Genomic DNA, 17,730 nt, shown 5'->3' on the forward strand with positions numbered 1-17,730 from the left:
GAATATGAATCACAAAACCATAGATCGAGTGGGGTTGGAAAGGACCTTTAGAGGTCAGCTCGCCCAACCCCCCTGCAGCAACAGGGACAGAACAGGAACAGAACCAGATGAGGTTGCTCAGATCCCCATCCAGCCTGACCCTGAATGTCTCCAGGGATGGGGCCTCCACCATCTCCCTGGGCAACCTGTGCCGGTGTTTCACCACCCTCATCGGAAAGAGCTTCCTAATGCCTTATCTAAATCTATCCTGCTCTAGTTTAAAACCATTGTCCCTTGTCCTGTCACTACACACCCTTGTAAACAGTCCCTCCCCAGCTTTCCTGTAGCCCCTTCAGGCACTGGCAGGCTGCTGTAAGGTCTCCCCAGAGCCTTCTCTTCTCCAGGCTCAACAGCCCCAGCTCTCTCAGCCTCTCCTTGGAGAGGTGCTCCAGCCCGTTGATCATCTTGGTGGTTCATGTCCTTGTTGTGTTAAGGGCTCCAGAGCCGGACGCAGCACTCCAGGGGAGGTCTCACCAGAGCAGAGAGGCAGAATCCTCTCCCTCGACCTGCTGGCCACGCTCCTTTTGATGCAGCCCAGGATGTGACTGGCCTTCTGGGCTGCGAGTGCACATTGCTGGCTCACATCCAGCTTTTTGTCTGGCAGTACTGCCAAGCCCTTTTCCTCAAAGGCTGGTCTCTAGCACATCATCCCGCAGCCCACAGAGCAAACATAACTGAATTGCAAGCTGGAGATGCAAGTTCAAAAAAATTATTCAATTTATTGTGCCATTCAATGTGCTGGTCTCACGCAGAGGGCAGCATTAACTGCTGTTTCCTCATGCATTTAAAAAAATGCTTTAGAAAATAATCTTCCAATGCTGTATCTTTATGCATTCTTAGCCTAGACCAGAGAAGAAAGAGGTCACTTGACCACCATCTATTTTGTTTTCAGCTGCCCAATATTAAGAGGCGGTGTTTTCTGCCCATCTTCCCTAACTTAATTTCCAGGTCTCAGACTGCTCTCAAGGAGCTTACAGCAACATTTCACTCCAGCCAAATGACAGAATGTACAGATTTTAATAAGCACACAATTTATAGCAAGTATTTTGGATATCCTGCTGTGCTTTCACACTCTGGTGCTCTTCTGCTATCCCTTAAAAAAATAAATAAAATGTTTCTTTCCCTTGCTGGACACGAGCCTCTGCTCCTCTGAGGTGCTTCAAAGCAAATATGAAACCTGCTTCATGTGCTTCTTCAGCCAGAGTGACCCACATGTTACTTTCCAATTGACTACTGGTCCATCTTCTTGAACACTTAAGATTCTCTACTTCCTTACTAGTGAATAGCCAAGATGAAGTCTTCTTCCACAAATAATATCTGAATGTCATTTCTCCTCATCTCAAAGAACAATAAAAAGCCTCATTAAGTACAAGCGTTATTAAATAACTCTTAAAATTTAAGATGATACAGGACTGCTGTACTGTTTTAAGGTTAGGAAAATCTTGTTTTAATGCTTGCCACTTTATCAAATTACCAAGACACACAGCTTGTGGAATAATCTGAGGATTTCTTGCTCACATATCAGCTTCCATCTGGTGATACCATCAGAAACTGTATTACTATATGTTAATGTTAGTACCAAAACACCTGAAAACTACATTTAGATAGAAGATATTGGGAGTCTTCTTTTGTATCAATATAAAAAAATAATTTAATTGATCTCCTAAGTTTCTAAGAGAAAGGTCTCCTCCCTCCGCTTTGCTGTATATCAGGAAGACTAGAATATGGATTCAATACTAGTATTAACAGAGTATACAAAGATGAGTACTCAGTATACTTGCTGTTTGAATTTGTCACACAATCATATCTACATACTGCCTCTCAGATAAGTTGAGCTTGTTATGTTTGCCAAAAAGCATACAGGTAATCTGTGATGGGAAGGTAAGAAAGACAGGGCCCAAAGTGGCCCTGGAAGAGGAAAAGAGGATTGAAAAACAGGCTTTTGAAGGCAAACCTACATATCTGAAGGCTGCTGCACTCCTGATGAATTAGGCTTTTCTAGCAGACAAGTTGTGTGTTGCAGGCATGAACCAAGCCCTTTTAAACACGGCAGCCACACGTTGCAGCGCTTCATGAACTAAGAGCCTGTATGAAGCATTCCAGCTACTTTTCACCAAAAGATACAGGCTTGCTGTGTATGTCAACCAGGCACTATTTGAGAAATTAAAAAACCATTACAACAATAAAAAATTATAAATAAGAAAACCTACCCCATGGAGAAGTATATGGGAAGGACAACAATCATACAACACAAATATATTTTAAAAGAAAATGAAAGTGTGTAGTGACTGACCACGTAACAGTCAGGTCCCTGCATGGACTGTGCATTCACGAATATCAAAAGAAGCCCCAAGTGGCAGTAGGAATCAAAGAACAAGAGATGCAGAAATGGCCACCTACCCACCCCACATAAAACAAAGGTGTACATACCAAAAGAATGAAGAACATAAAGAACACAAATGTAGTGAAATAAATTGGTCCCAAAATTCGATTAGCTTCTTCAACCTCTGTGAAGTTGAAGTCTCCCAAAATGATGCGGAACTGAGTAAATCTTAAAAAACAAAACACATCCAGGAGTTGAAAAAACAAACCAACACTTGTGGAGCTGCCAAGAATTCTCAAACTATTTTACCCTAACAGGCTGACTGGTGGGCAGCAGAGCTCTGCACTGCGGTAATACTTTTATCAGGCACTGCAACAGTCAATTCCTCAAGCCCATCTCTAGGCGAAACCAAAACTCGCAGTACAGAGAACAAAACTTGAGTGTTATTTCTGGCTTTCAGTCACAACCAATAACGGGGAACGACAGGAAGCAGAGCACACCAGTGATTACCATTGTAAAGCTTTAAGATCCACTTCCATCCCTCTTTGACCCATCCTGTCTCTCACATACGTACAAGTCCAACCTCTCCCCTAAAGCTGCCTGTACAGTGCCAAGGCTAGAAGAGGCTTGGCATTGCACAGCACCAACAGAATATTTCAGGTTCCTCTGCTTCTCCACAAGAAACTTTCTGCAACACTGCCCCAGTTAAGTGGGAAGGGGAAAATCGATAACTGAACCACCTGGTCATTACCTCAGAATCAGGTTATGTTGTACCAAATCAATAAAGGAAAAACTGACTAATGGCCCTACATTAAGTCCTATCTCTCTCCTGGATCCCGGCAGATACTTACAAATTTACTATGTAGCTGACTCTGTCTGTGAGTCAACGAACTACACAATCAGGAACGCAGTGCTGATTATGCACACAACATTTCAGTAAGCATTAGAAATATAACTAAGTATGTAATCATTCAGCTGCTGAACACAGATTTATTCCTTTGTCTAGGAACGTGACCAACAGTTACAAAAAAACCTGCCACTTCCACCAACCAAAACCTGCCATTTTATCTCACTGATCCAACTACAGCTTATTTTAATCTCACAACAAAGGCAGTTTTTAAACTAAAAATGTTATCACAAAATGCATTTGCTTCTGAGCTACAATCAGCAGCAGTAAGTCAGCAGCTTATCTGCTCAGATGGATGCCCATTTACTTATTCTTGTACTTACATGCAGTCCTGGAAAGTGCTGAAGTCATCGACTTGAGTGCCAAAGACAAGATAGGCCAGCTGAGCATATGCCAAGAAAATAATAAAAAACATAATAGCAAAGCCAATGATATCTTTGACGCAGCGCGACATGGTAGTGGATAACTGGCTCATCGTTCTGTTGAAGTTAACAAATTTGAAAAGCTGTTGAAAGAAAAAAACAACTGTAAAGAAAAGGAAGATGAGAATTTTACAACAGCCTTTTACAACATAAGATGTCTTACTGAATTTGACTGGAGACAAGTCACTTAATTCACATTTAGAAATACATCACTTCCTAAAAACACTGAGGCTTGAAATGTGAAGAAACTTCTGTGAGAACGCCAACTTCTTGTTTGGGTGTGAGGTTTCATTTGTTTGCTTGCCTTTTCACTCCTCTGTTTGGCACCCTGAATTCAGAGGAGCATTGCTGAAATGCTTCCAGAAGCCTATTTACTTATCTTTGTCTTCAGTGAAGATGTTAACCACCAAGTAGTAAAATGTGAGAATAGAAGATCTCACAGCTGACTTTGCCCTGAGCAAGTGGCTGGACTAGAGACTTCCTGAGGTCCCCTTTAACCTCACTGATTTTGTTACTCTGCAGTTTACTTCTTATAATGAACCGTTTTATTTTTTTTAAATGATGATGCAAAAATTATATGCAACTCTGTCTTTTAAAACAGTTAGAGATTAGATACCTTGCTTGATAAACCTAAAAGTTTGGAGTATCACAGTGGAAATTCACTTATCATTAGTCTTACATTTTCTGCTGGGAAGACAGCTTATTAACTTCATGTTCCTCTGCAACTTTATACATACAAAGGACAGAAAAATAACTACAGACATGAAAAAAGTATCACTAGAAAGCAGACAGTACAACCGAGAAATTAAGTTTAACTAAAATATATCTACTTTTCAAATTATTTGGAATAGCTCTACCAAGCCTTCTAATGATTCAGAAGTTTTTAATAGATAAAATGGGCACAGCTAAACCAGTCTAGGAAAAGACAATATCCAGTAAGAATTACTGACTTAGCAATTCAGGAATAATAAAAACATTTCTTTACATGTCTGCTGTGACAGTGTATTAGCACCAACTAGATCTTCTAAAGTGGGCTGATTAAACCAGGGTAAAATTACAACCTTGCTTTTACTCTGCAAGAAGTTACCCCTGTGCTCCTTGCGTGGTGAATTTTAGAGAAATATGGCTAAACCTCAAATAATATATCACATGAAACTCAAAATACTTCTTATATTCTAATGTTAGAATAAGGCGTTACCTTAATCCAGACAAAGAATACAGTGACTGCAGCAATGTTGTTGAATTGCATTTGCCAGTATGCCAAAGGTTCAAAATTGGGGAATGAGTTCTGATCTTCCAGCAGTTTCTTCAAAAGCATATCAACAGTTGATGTCCTATAGATGCTAATTCCTATAGCTACCACAGAAAGCTGAATAGAAAAGAAACATACAAATTTACAAAAGGATATTTGTCTTGTTTTAGCCACATACGTCAGATAAAGTTCAGATATGAGGAGCTTCGTGTTATTTATAGCACTACCATAATGCAAGATTGAAGTAAAAGCAAATACATCATTTCCAAGTTGTCCTGACTACAAAGCTAAAGATTCAAACAGGAAACTAACAGTCAGGGAGTGCACAGAGCCCTAGGGGAAAAAATAAATAAATCACTGATACAAACTTCTTACAGTTCCTCAGGGTCAGCCCCACTGACCACATTAGTGCTTAGGGCCAGGCAGTTGCAAGGGCTGGAGGGGGCCAGATTTCACCACCTTTTACCCAGGAGTAATTTAGCAGCCTAGCAGCTGCTGCTTCTGATAGGATCCCAACTAGAATTTCTGGACATATCAGGAAAAGTGTTTCACAACAGAATCAATATAGTCCTGGACTACAGAGAGCCTGGGAGTAAGAAGATTCAGAAATCTTTTCCTTGCCACAGTCAAAGAACAAGATGATGGTGAAGCCTAGCAGGCTCGGAAAAATGAAGCTGTCACAGAGAAGAAAACATAAAGAAAGAAAGATGATAACTCAAAAAGACAAAGGTGAAAAAGAGTGAAAAGCAGAAAGCCAGCAGTAGCCAAAAAGGTAGTAGAGTTTCTCTGGAGTACAGACTGACTAGTTTTGCCCAGAACAAGCAATTACAGAGAAACCGTACTTTTACCCTACAGGTAAGGTTCTTGCTTTGACCTCTGTATGTGTGCCTTTCGTTAGTGTACACGAACACTCCACCATGAATATAGACTCATAAAATGCTTAATCCTAAATTTAAACAATGTCCTTCAGACAAAGTATAAACATGGAATTTTGACCCTTTGGGTGAACTGAATTTTACAGTCACACTTGAATACACTTCACTGACTGTAACAGCAAAGCGTCTTATTCCTGCCCCTGCCATTAAGTACAACACACTACACACAGTTCATATAAACGTCCTTCATTTAGAAAGTACTGTGATCCAAGGATTATTTCTCTGGGACCGGAACTGTTTCAGCACTGCTGGCTTTATGTACTTCTTGTAAGCACAGCTTGCTGTAAGTCCACAGAGAATTATATTACGTACCTTTAAATTCAAAGCTGAGGTTTTCTGCTACACCACAATTACTGACGTGCAACACTGTCCTCTTAACCAAGAAAGCAGCCCTGATAGCTGCTAGCACTCTACAATTTTGAAACACTTCTTCAAATTTGGTATTAGCTGGTGAGTGTTTTACTATCACATTAAAACTCATTTTAATCTCCCACAAAGTCCAGTTAAGAATTTAGCCTTATTGTAGATTTTAGCTTTATTGTAAAGATGACTTACCACAATGATAAGGATATCAAGGCAATTCCAAAGGCTTCTGAAGTAGTGCAGTCTATGAATGTGAATTTCTAAGATCTCTTCCACCATATAATAAAGAACAAAAAGACAAAACGCCATTTCACAGGCTGCCAGGAAAAAATCAAAAGTGGAGATGTAATGAATCAGCCTCACTGGCTGAAACTGCCAAGATGTAACAAGACCTCCAGTTGCTGGAAATTCCACTAACAACCTGCATTTAAAAAAAGGCAAAGAAAAAAAAGTATTTTGTCCACACAGTATTAATGAAAAGCACCAACACATGGTTTTACTTACACGATTATTATTTAAATAATAAAAACAGGCAAAAGCCCACATGTCTCAGGGAAGACACTACACAAAACATAGTAAGGTGTAAACCTGACCACACTCAATTTTGACTAAAACCCAAAGAATTTCAGGAACAGCGAGAAAACATGAGACAAAGATCTGTCTTCATCTGCACCTGTTTCATGCTGTATAAATTAAAGACTGATGTTGCATATCCACCTATTTTCTTGAACAAGCCAACTCACCAGACAAGTCACCTGCCTGCAAACTGCACCCAAGCTGTTGGGGTATCAGGAAAGTCAGAAGCGCTTCCAGGTGGAGAGTGCAGCTGCCCCAGGGAGCCCCACTTCTCTGGCAGGGCAGCATGCCACTTCAGTTGCCTGTTCATGCAAAACATACACCCTCCTACATCCTCTAAACAAGAAAGCCCCAAGCCTACAACCTACACTGAGCAACGTGAACGCTGTCACGGTTCTGTTCATACCTGACGACACAGAATAGGTTGATGTTTGCATTGTATACTGAGAAATCAATGAAAGCTGCTCTGGTCCCTCTGTCCAGCCACAGGTTCTTCTTAAGGCTGGCAATCTGCACAGCTGTCACTTCTCTGGTCCTTGAGAGGTCTTGGTAATAACCAGCCCCACTGTATGTGGCAATCAAGCCCCAGTGGCTGCTCCCATTCAAATCCTTCTCATTGGTGTACGTCCAACTAGTTCAGAAGTGAAACAGGGCACATTAGTGTTTCCACTTACAATCAGCAACAGACACCAACATAACCTCACCAAAAAAGCCCGTATCAGTTAAAGATGCTTTTATTTGAGAGGTACTTATAGAAAGTCTTGATGTACCCTGGAGAAAGAGCTAACAAAGTTTGACCAACACAACAAAATTAAGACAGAAAACAGGTCACACTGCAGTACTACAGTCTGGAGTTACAGAACAGACACTCATGTGTTGCAGTGCCGTGCTCAGACCATGCGTAATAGCTACCAACAGCACAACCACAGCACCTTAAACTCAAGCGAGTCAAGAGCACAGTCCTCTCCAAGTCCAGCAAGGTTCCTCCATGAGCAAAACTGGCAGCTGCTCTGGATTTACCTGGCTTTACAGACAGAACATACAGCAAGTGCAGAGTTGTCTCTGCCATGTGACTTACCATGGAATTCAGCATAACCCAGCTCAGGAGAGAAAAAAAAAAAAAAAGTAAAAAAAAGTATGTGTCTACAGGAATACTACGTACGCTGTTCCATTTCGAAGTCCAAAAGGAGCAGTATCTTCATTAGCTACAGAATAGACATCATAGCAGTCTTTGATTTCATCCTTTAAATCTTCAGGTATTGAGCATGAACCATTTCTCACTTTCAGCTGCCGAATGCGAGGCACCCCTAGGAGCAGGTTCTCATAATAAATGAAACTTTTGTTTTCTGCCATGGTTTTGTTGTTGTACCACATCTCCCAGTACAGACCATCCAGCAAAGGGCCTTCTGTGAACTGGGAAGGGAGACAGAATTTTAGTTTGCATGTTGCCAGTACCATTCGTTCTGTGAATCCGTTAGAATTGCACATGATAATTTTTCTGACATAATGCCTTACTGTTACCTGTCCTTCAAAGACATTCCACGATGTTGCCCTACCCCATCTCGCAGGCATTACCTGGGTTCTAAACTTCCATGTATTTAACGCTTACTTTGTTCCATGGCTTTGACATCGTGCACATAGATCTTCGTGCACAAACCGTACCACATTAGAAAACAGATCCTGCAAGTTAAATTTACAGGCCCTGACACGGCAAACAAATCACAGCAACAGAGAGATAAAAAACTGGTTTTAGATTACCTTCCAGAAGTCGTCCATTGTGGACAAAGTTTTGAAATCTGTTTTTTCCATTTTTGATACAGGTGTTTCCAGAAAGAGCTGCGACATAACCCTTGTGTAATAGTACATACTGGAACTCACTGTCCCATAAGTCACTGCAAAAGATTTGGTATGAAGCGAGAGGTAGGGGGCAGAGGGAAAGATAAGAGCAAAAAAGAAGAAAGAAAATTAATTTTAAAAGCACCCCTGAGTACTGTCATTGTTTTGCTTTGAATACATCATGTTGTACTTGTATAGATTTTGCTTCAGAACAAAACAAAATCCACACCACACAGCATTTGTCTGTCAACTGTGATTAAAGCACAAAAAGCAATGAAGAACAGACTGATCCCTTAGTTTATAATCCAGTTGTCCTACCCATGCCTCATTCTATTATTAACGCTCCTACAAAATCTGACTTCAAGAAAAACAAAGGCACAATGCCGCAGCCCGAAGAGAGGCAGCTACTTGTGCCATCCAAAGCATCCACTGAGAGCTGGCACGGGTGGCACAAGACCTCAGGAGAACTACGCCCTGGCTTGAGCAGACGATGACAGTCAACCAGGACAGGCAGGGTGCTGTGAATGACATTTACCTCCTATGGTCAGACAACAAAACTCCACCCAAGATCTCCATGGAAAATAAATGACTGCGTGTTACTTCTTTTCCTCATATAGGGTCAAGCACCAGAGAGCACAAATCATAAAATGACGTAAAAAGCCAAGATGACTTGAGAGAACAGTACCTGGCACTGACACTGTTACTGCCTGTAAATACCTCAAACTATTTTATGGCTAAAACTAAGAGAAGCCTAAAAGATTAGGCCTACGCTGAACAATCCCCATCAGTTTTGACAATTTTATAGAAATATTTTATCACAGAAAAGAAAAAGTGTTTTCTTGAGCAACTGGAGAACAAGAACTATTTTTAACAGACTTCTGCTGTGGCACACAGAAGGTATCACATGCCTGTGCAATACCTGGCTTTCCTCTAAATATGTACGCTCAAAAATAGAAGAGTACAAAAAATGCCCATGGTATTTAGCTTGCTCTGGAAAGATCTCTCCTAGACTATTATTTCCCATAGTTATTGTTGATGTGTAAAATTCAAAATGACAGTACTTAAAAAAAATACTAACAAGCTAGCAGTATCTGTAGATATTTAACACACTATACTTTTCCTTTATTCTGTTACCAAGCACCTTTTCCTACAGTAAAACAAGTTGTTAACAGCCTGCACTCAAACTTGGCCCACTGAAAACAATTTCACTTTAATTCAGTTCCCTCACTGCTACACCACTCCTAGTGGCACAGCATACCTGCCACAAGTAGTCTCACACTTTGCCCATAAACCTGCACTAAGCATTCTTAAAGGACTCATGAAGGAAAAAAGCCACAATATTTATTATATAACAGTGTTTACAACACCAGAACAGTTGTGTCAATGGTATAAAGTTTGGGGGTTTTTAGTAATTCTAGTCCAGACAAACAAGGCAGACCTGTTCTCAGAGCCAGTCTACCACTGTAGTTTTGCACTTTCTTTTTCACTCCAAGATTCCCTCTCATGAAAGATAAAAACACCACCTTGTTCTATTACAACCGATCATAAACAACTTAAGTGTCACTGACACTTCAGGCATTTAGAACATAATTGGCCACAATCAAAATGGGAAGATGAAATCACATGGGGGTTGGACTAGATGATTCTTCAAGGTCCATTCCAACCCCATACATTCTGTGATATCAGCATTCCAAAGATACACTAACTTAATGCATACAGATTTTGTTATTATTCTCCCTAGCAACCAAATAAAACATCTACTTCACAACTCCACAGTAAGTTCTTGTTTTGATAATTTTTATGCAAATATATTAACATGCTTTGTTTTGACTATTAACTTAAAAACCTCTAGAAATTTCGAAATTGAATTGTAGAAGGGCTTGAAGTTCAAGGCCAGAAAGACAACTGCTCTCAGAACTTCTACATTATACCAGCCACAACTGATCACAGTGTTGTGAGAGGTCTGTCATACATGTCTTATATGTGTCTAAAACGTCAAAAATCACGCAGATTATCAGATATTTCTAAGTAGCTACCACTATTTCTGCCTTTCCACCTACTACGAAGAATTTTTATTTGTAGCATGATCCATGCCTGGTGATAAATTTGAAACAAAACAAAGACTAAATATATTGTAATCCTGCTTAAAGGTTCAAAACTTCTTAAGGCACAGAAAATCACAGTAACAGTTTTAAACTCAAAGAAGGTAGATTTAGATTAGATATGAAGACAATAATTATTTTCTCTGAGGGTGGTGAGACACTGGAACAGGTTGCCCAGGAAAGTTGTGGCAGTCCCCTCCCTGGAAGTGTTCAAGGCCAGTTTGGACTGGGCTTTGAGCAACCTAGTCTGGTGGGAGGTGTCCCTGCCCACAGCAAGGGGGTTGGAACTAGATGGTCTTTAAGGTCCCTTCCAACCCAAACATTTCTACAAATCCACACACAGAAACAAGAGAGATTTAATTCCAAACATTTGCCTACACACCTGCTTATTCATTCTTCTCCCACATCACTGAAACAACTTTCATTCTGGAATCACAGGGAGCAAAGCAGATAGTTCAGAACTGGATGCATTAGTGCTGGATGGTACTTACGGACACACAAGACCACAAGGAATATCATGTATGTAACCAACTCCCGTAAAACACTTTTCAGATATCGTTCTCTGCTGGTGTTACTTTCTTCCATGAGTCTTGTCCCCCACAGACCTTAAAAGGAAAACATATATAATGATGTACACAGATGCCTGATACTAGATACACAAGTGATATAAGTTAAGTGGGTTTGAAAACTTAACCTTAAGTCATGCCTGCTGTAGGTTCTTCTATGGATTTTAAACCGTTCTGAGTTCAAGCAAAACAACAACTTCTCCTTCTATAAGCTGGAAATATAGGCTATTAATGAGATACCATAATAATTTTCTAACAGCTCAGCAGAACTCAACCGAACACACCACAGATTTGCCAGAAGTGCTGTCACGGTATGAAAACAGATGCAAGTATACAACGACATGCACAGAGAGCCATCCTTCAAGGAATGAAGCACAGTGTTCTGTTTTCCTTTTTAAATAACAAAAGCATTGTTAAATGAATGAAAATGCATGTTCAGTGTCAAACCTTTATTAGTAGTCTTAATTAAGCATTTACCTGGGAGAAGGATACATCAGTCATATATACTTTTAAAGAAAACACATTGTAACCTTCATCTCTCAAATAGGCAAGGCATGTCCAAAAGAGACACAGCAGGGATCTTGGTGAGTATTTCTGCCTGATTTCTTTCTGTGCACAACTGTCACTGAAACATTAGTGGCTGCCTAAAGGAGCAACTACCATCTAGCTGTCAAACTGGGCAACTGCATGAGCTGAACTACCACTGCCTGTTACTCGTACTTGACATTCTCGGGAAGAAACTTCGGTGCTCCTTCCAAAAGGGTAACAGAAAAGCTAAAGGAGTCTCTAAAAGAAACAACCGTTTGAGAATAGAACGTAGTTGGTAACCATCATGCTTATTTCCTGTGCCTAATAGAGAACAGAAAAAACCTGGGAACAGCTGCTGATGGTCAGGGCGGAACTGCTACTTAAGCTTAAATAAAGCAAGATGATTTGATTTTAGTTCATGGTGGGAGAGGAAGCATATTAAAAAGAAAAATATATTTTTTTTTTTTTAAAAAAATCACTCTTACAGAAGTGCACCAAATTTCCATCCTTTTTCTTTTCAGGTATTTAAACAAAACCACTTAGAATGTCCTTTATATTCTCAGTATATGGAAATGAAGCAACCTCAAACTCTCTACAAAAAAAGTCTTGTATCTGTCAAAAATACCACAGTAATCTGGAATCAAATGGAACAGCAACAAGGGACAGCCAAGAGGTGTTATAAAGCTGACAGTGAATGGAGTGCGCAGTCCCTTTGCAACCACTGCTGTGAGACTAAGACAGAGAATGGGCTCATCTGCCTCCTGCAGAACTTCATTTACTAACAAAGAGATGGGAATAGGGAAGGTCTTTACATTACCCGCAAATACAAAGCAATTCAGAAAAACCCCCACAAGGTGTTAGATGTTTTTAGAAGCCTTTCAGCTACCACATTGTTAAGTTGTGACCCAACCACAAAGTCAGCCAGGAAACTTCTCTCGCGTAGGCACAGCAAGCACTAATAGTCTTAGCATTAACCTCTTTTCACACTCCTTAATTAGTAACTTAAAACCTTCACAAGTGGTAGCCTCCAAAACAAGAGAGATTTTTCAAAGCTCTTCTTTAAGTCCGAAAATTTACAGATAAAGGCTGTAACTTTACTACACAGATCGTGAGCTCATTCTTAAAACACAGAAACACAAACCCAAGCACATTTACAGAGTCACTAGTAATAAAGAACGCTGCAAATTCAGCTTCCAGCACAGCACTACGTTGCACTAGCAACCCTCATAATAAAGGCAGAAAAACATTACAGAAGAGAGGGAGAAAAAGTTGGAACAGCCAGTGAGCTGAGCTGGCCAGAGAGCCGAGTCCCGGCTGTCGGCACATTACTCACCAATAAGAAATGCCAGCAAAAACCTTGCAAGCTCAAATTCTGTCATATTAGAATGTTGCTAGGAGTCAGTTAGAAAGGAACAGAAAGTTACACGTGAAAAAAAAATAAAATAATCACAAATCCGCACTGAAGATGCTACAATGATCTTTGTGTCAAATGCCCTCTGGATTTGCCCACTTTTTTTACAGATACCTACATCACTCCCCTTTTTGCCTTATTAGAATATGGGTTTAGAGGCATCAATAATAGTGATTGTAAAGAGTGCTGGATTTAAGCTGCATCTACTGCAAGCACCAAAAATGCTCTGTTTCTAGCCTCAGTTAATAATTTTCGGTTCATTCCTTATATAAATTTGCTATTCATCCACTTTTTGACAGAATCTACGTACTCTCTCATTTATCAAACAAATCTGCAACCATTCTCTCATACTCATTACATAGTCCAAATGGCTTACCCAAAGAGTATACGAACTCAGAAGTACCTGTCAAAAAATAACGACCAAATGCAAATAAAAAAAACCAGATGAAATTTCATCTTACAATAGAAAGTCTCTAGCTCGTTAGGTAACATAGGCATTTTTTTGTTTACATAAATATAAAGTGTTATATACATACATATATACACATGGGATATATATATATATATGTACTTAGACACATACCTAAAGCCAAGTTTATGAGGTGCAGAATACGTATGAAGTAATTCAGTTTTATGTAAAAATCTTAAGTTCTGAAAGCACTCAAATCAAGATACGTATCACTAACTCATTTACCTACACAGAAATACAGATGCTGGGGAAAGAAAGGGGCTGCGGGAAGGAAAGCGTCTGTCAGGCAACGACGTTTTGTCCCAAAACAGCAGCAAAACACAGACTCACAATCCCAAACGCCCCTTCCTTAGTAAAGCACAACTGGACCCTGCACTAGTTCAATTCAGTAAAAATGTCACGATGCATTCTTCATGAACGTTAATGAGTGACTGGAAATGATATTTGATACTTCTATTTAACAGTAACAAAGAAAACCTTTCAAGAAGTGCTCCACACACGCTCATTAGCACTGATGCACGAGGACACGGTAGCCCTGGGTGACGCTGCACGGCTCTGAGGGGCAGATTAGCTTTCCAGCCCAGCTCTGGAAATGGACTTGGCTCTTACTCATCAAAACTGTCAAGGAGAAAGTCATCGAAAGCAACTAACGGCCATGCCCTCCTCTTCCCTCAGCATCTGGGATGTTTGCTGAAGAGATCTGCAAAACTAGAGAGATTAAAGCTACTTAATAGAGACTCAGGTTAGAACTGTAGAAGAATCCACAAAGAGAAGAACGTAAAATACAGCTGGTCTGAAGTAGCTGACTCTCTATTCACTTAGTAACTGCTGTTACAGTCCCTCCGACAGTTATGACTGTCAAAATCTCAGTACCTTAAATCCTTTCTGCGTTTTTATTTCTCAGCTGACAGTAAGAAAAGTGTAAGCTGTCATTCCTTATCCTTCAGCTGATGAGTGGCAACTTGCTTAGCCATGGTAACACTATCACTTTTGATATCCAGAGGATTAATTCCTCTTGTTGAAGTCTGCCTAGCGAAATGGAATTTCGTTAAATTAATCCATGCTAACTTCCCTCTAGCCATCTTGAATGAAACTGAGTTCCGAGTATGATACTTCCCAGTCTTCAAAGATCCTCACGGTTATCCATGAAGTCAGAACCACCACTGCGTGCTCTTTCCAGTATTAAAACCTCAGTTATCCTTCAAGTGCCCTATATCAATCCCAAAATCAGTCCACTGTTGTACAGCCTGCAGAGATCCCATTCTTCAGAGAAGGTTAGTTACCCACGCAGCAGGCAGGTGCATCACCCTGCAGTACCTCCCGTGACAGGGTTTTGGTACCAGGAGCAGGGCTACAGGGGCAGTGGCTGTGAGAAGCTGCCGGAGGCTTCCCTGGCTCTGGCCCAGGCCAAGGCAATCAGCAATGGTGGTGCTGCCTTGACCTCAGCTGGACATCGTGTGTCCACCAAAACCGTTCTATCACTCCCTCCTCAGCCGGACAGGGCAGAGAAAACCGTAACGAAAGGCCTTTGGGTTGAGATTTGCTTTTATTGCTCATTACCCTTCTACAATTTCATTAGTAATAAATTCAACTACTTTCCCCAAGTCAAGTCTGTTTTGCCCATGACCGTAACTGGCGAGTGATCTCCCTGTCCTTACCTCAACACACAAGCCTTTTGTTACACTTTCTCCTTCCCATCCCAGCAGGAGAAGGAGTGAGCGGCTCTTCACTCAGTTTTCTTGCCAGCTGAGCCTAAACCGCAACACCTTAGCAGCACCAAAGTCACACCCAGCCAGCTACTATGCCTATGAATGGCAACATTTTCACGAAAGAGCTAGAAAAAGATCTGTCTATTAGAGTAATTTGAGCCACACTTACCTGTAAACACAAAATATATGCAGGTCATAAATCAAAAGAAACTGTGGATAGTAACCACAGGGACAATTCCACTCCATACATTCCTAGAGCATGAAACCAAGCCTTTTCATTTTACAGCTAAAAAATAGACTACTACCAGTGTACATTGACTGCCTCAAACAGCAAGAAGGAGCTTGGTCTATGTCCATTATTGAAAAATAATTCTTATTTTCTTGCACTGCAAAAACGTTGAACTTTGCACCACTGCACACTTGATTAATTCAGCAAATTAATACTTGACTGTACACTGTGCACGCTTGATTAAAAGGCTCACACCTAGTAGTGTAAAAAGAATGACACGACCTGAAAGGATGCATAAGGTTACAAAGTCAAAGGTGGTCCTGATCCTCCAGATTGAAAGCAGAAATTAAAAGCTAAAGCTACGGATGCACATCAACTCCCAAACTGATTATTCCAGCCCAAGATACACTGCTTTTATGCAGCAGGACAGGCAAAAGATCCAGGTATCAGAGCAGGGCCAGAATACCTTCTCTAGCAATAGCTGCCCGAGGCTGCTGAAGACTCAGCTGCACTCATTCTGCCCAGCACAGCACGCAGCTTCACCAAAAGCCAACTCCTCTTGATTCTGCTGCTTTCTCTGCTCAACAAGCTTAAAAACAAGAAAAACTGCTAGAAAAAAAGGCCACCGAAAATAAGCAACCTTCCCCCACCCCAAATCAACCCTAAACTGTAGATTATTCAGTGAAGCATTTTTACAAGCCTTTGTTAGAATGGTATCTTACCGTGGGGTGGGGCAAGTCTGTCTGATGGGCTTTCTTACCATCTGTGAATAGTTTGACCTTACATAATCACACGTTATTAAGCTCTGCTTTCAGGTTTAAAATGGCTCAGAAACCAGCACTGAATCAGTCCCAGTGTGGATCATCTGTTTTCAGTATTTCTGCAGAAACCATGACAGAAATGAAACAGCAGCAAATTACACCAGGTTAACGTGAAGTCACTCTCAATCACATCATGTTCAAATATCAATATTCCTCACCAACGTTAAAAGCATATTCAGGTGTTTACTTCTCGGCAACAACTAGGAGGAAACACCCGAACAGTCGACTTACACAGGGGGTTTTTTATAAATGGGTTTCGCTTTCTCCACATGAAGCAGCTCCTTTCCTGGGCACATATCTCAGTGACAAACTAAAATAAACACACCACAGGAGACTACAAACATATCAGTGCCTGCTTGTGCACAATATATAATTATTCCTGCTATTTTTTCCTGGCCATTCTGGTCTCTCATTATTAAGTGACTTAGTTCACTGAAGACTCAATAAAACCTGCAGAAAATAAAACATGCTCTCTTCCACAATCTCTGCAAGTCTGACTTTCATCCAAGTAAAATACTGCAGTAATCAAAAGGGATTTATTTTAGTGCAAGACAGCTGAAATCTGAGAAATCATTACAGTAAAAAACTCTTGAATACACACGAAAAGCAAAATGAACACATACAGGACACAGAATAGCCTAATTTTCAAGTCCCTGCTCAAAATCAAGTTCGTGTTGACACCTCTGCTGTGCCAGCCAGTGACAGCACTATCGCCCTGGAAAACTTGTGTTAGAAGAAGAAACTTTATTTTCCAAATACAGTTTACTTTTCCTGCAGCTTTAGAACTATGAAGTATTTGCCTGGTGTTTATACACTTACTACATTTAAAATCCTTGTGAGTTGACGCTAACATTTTAAAAGTCGTCTGAAAAAGGCATTTTAAGCTCGTCTGAAAAAGGAAGGTGGTGGGTCAGAAAAGCCACATGTATCCAAAAACTGCTCAGGAGAGTCTGCTATGCTGACAGCGGCCAGGGCTCAGATCAGGGGGGCAGAGAGCTCTGTGCTCCTGAGGGAAGGAAGGAAGGAGAGGGGCGTGTGTCTGTCTGGGGGGGACACCGCCAGCCCGGAGATGTGAATGTGCAGAATGGGGGCACGGAGAGAGGCAGGCACGGGTGGACAGACGGAAAGTGGGAGAAAAAACACGGGTGGAGTTAAAAAAGGACAGGTAGCGAAGCGGCGGGTGGAAGAAAAGGCAGAAGGGACTGGAGGCAACGCGCAGAAACGCTCCTCTCGGCGACTGCC

At 40.9% G+C, this 17,730-nt stretch overlaps 1 protein-coding gene across 1 annotated transcript in view; it reads right to left on the reverse strand.

The window, feature by feature from the left end:
- Window positions 1–11,360, reverse strand: part of PKD2 (polycystic kidney disease 2 (autosomal dominant)) — a gene marked incomplete at its 5' end in the record, with an annotated part of 16,651 nt that extends 5,291 nt beyond the window's left edge. The window contains 8 exons of the mRNA XM_009878612.1: window positions 2,470–2,590; window positions 3,593–3,774; window positions 4,890–5,060; window positions 6,434–6,662; window positions 7,224–7,448; window positions 7,980–8,230; window positions 8,576–8,709; window positions 11,247–11,360. Of these exons, the coding sequence (XP_009876914.1) occupies window positions 2,470–2,590; window positions 3,593–3,774; window positions 4,890–5,060; window positions 6,434–6,662; window positions 7,224–7,448; window positions 7,980–8,230; window positions 8,576–8,709; window positions 11,247–11,360 (1,427 nt within the window). The remainder of the gene's footprint in view (window positions 1–2,469; window positions 2,591–3,592; window positions 3,775–4,889; window positions 5,061–6,433; window positions 6,663–7,223; window positions 7,449–7,979; window positions 8,231–8,575; window positions 8,710–11,246) is intronic.
- Between the last annotated feature and the right edge of the window lie 6,370 nt (window positions 11,361–17,730).

The sequence above is a fragment of the Apaloderma vittatum genome, unplaced genomic scaffold, assembly GCF_000703405.1.
Source record: "Apaloderma vittatum isolate BGI_N311 unplaced genomic scaffold, ASM70340v1 scaffold24241, whole genome shotgun sequence".
Classification (NCBI taxonomy): Eukaryota; Metazoa; Chordata; class Aves; order Trogoniformes; family Trogonidae; genus Apaloderma; species Apaloderma vittatum.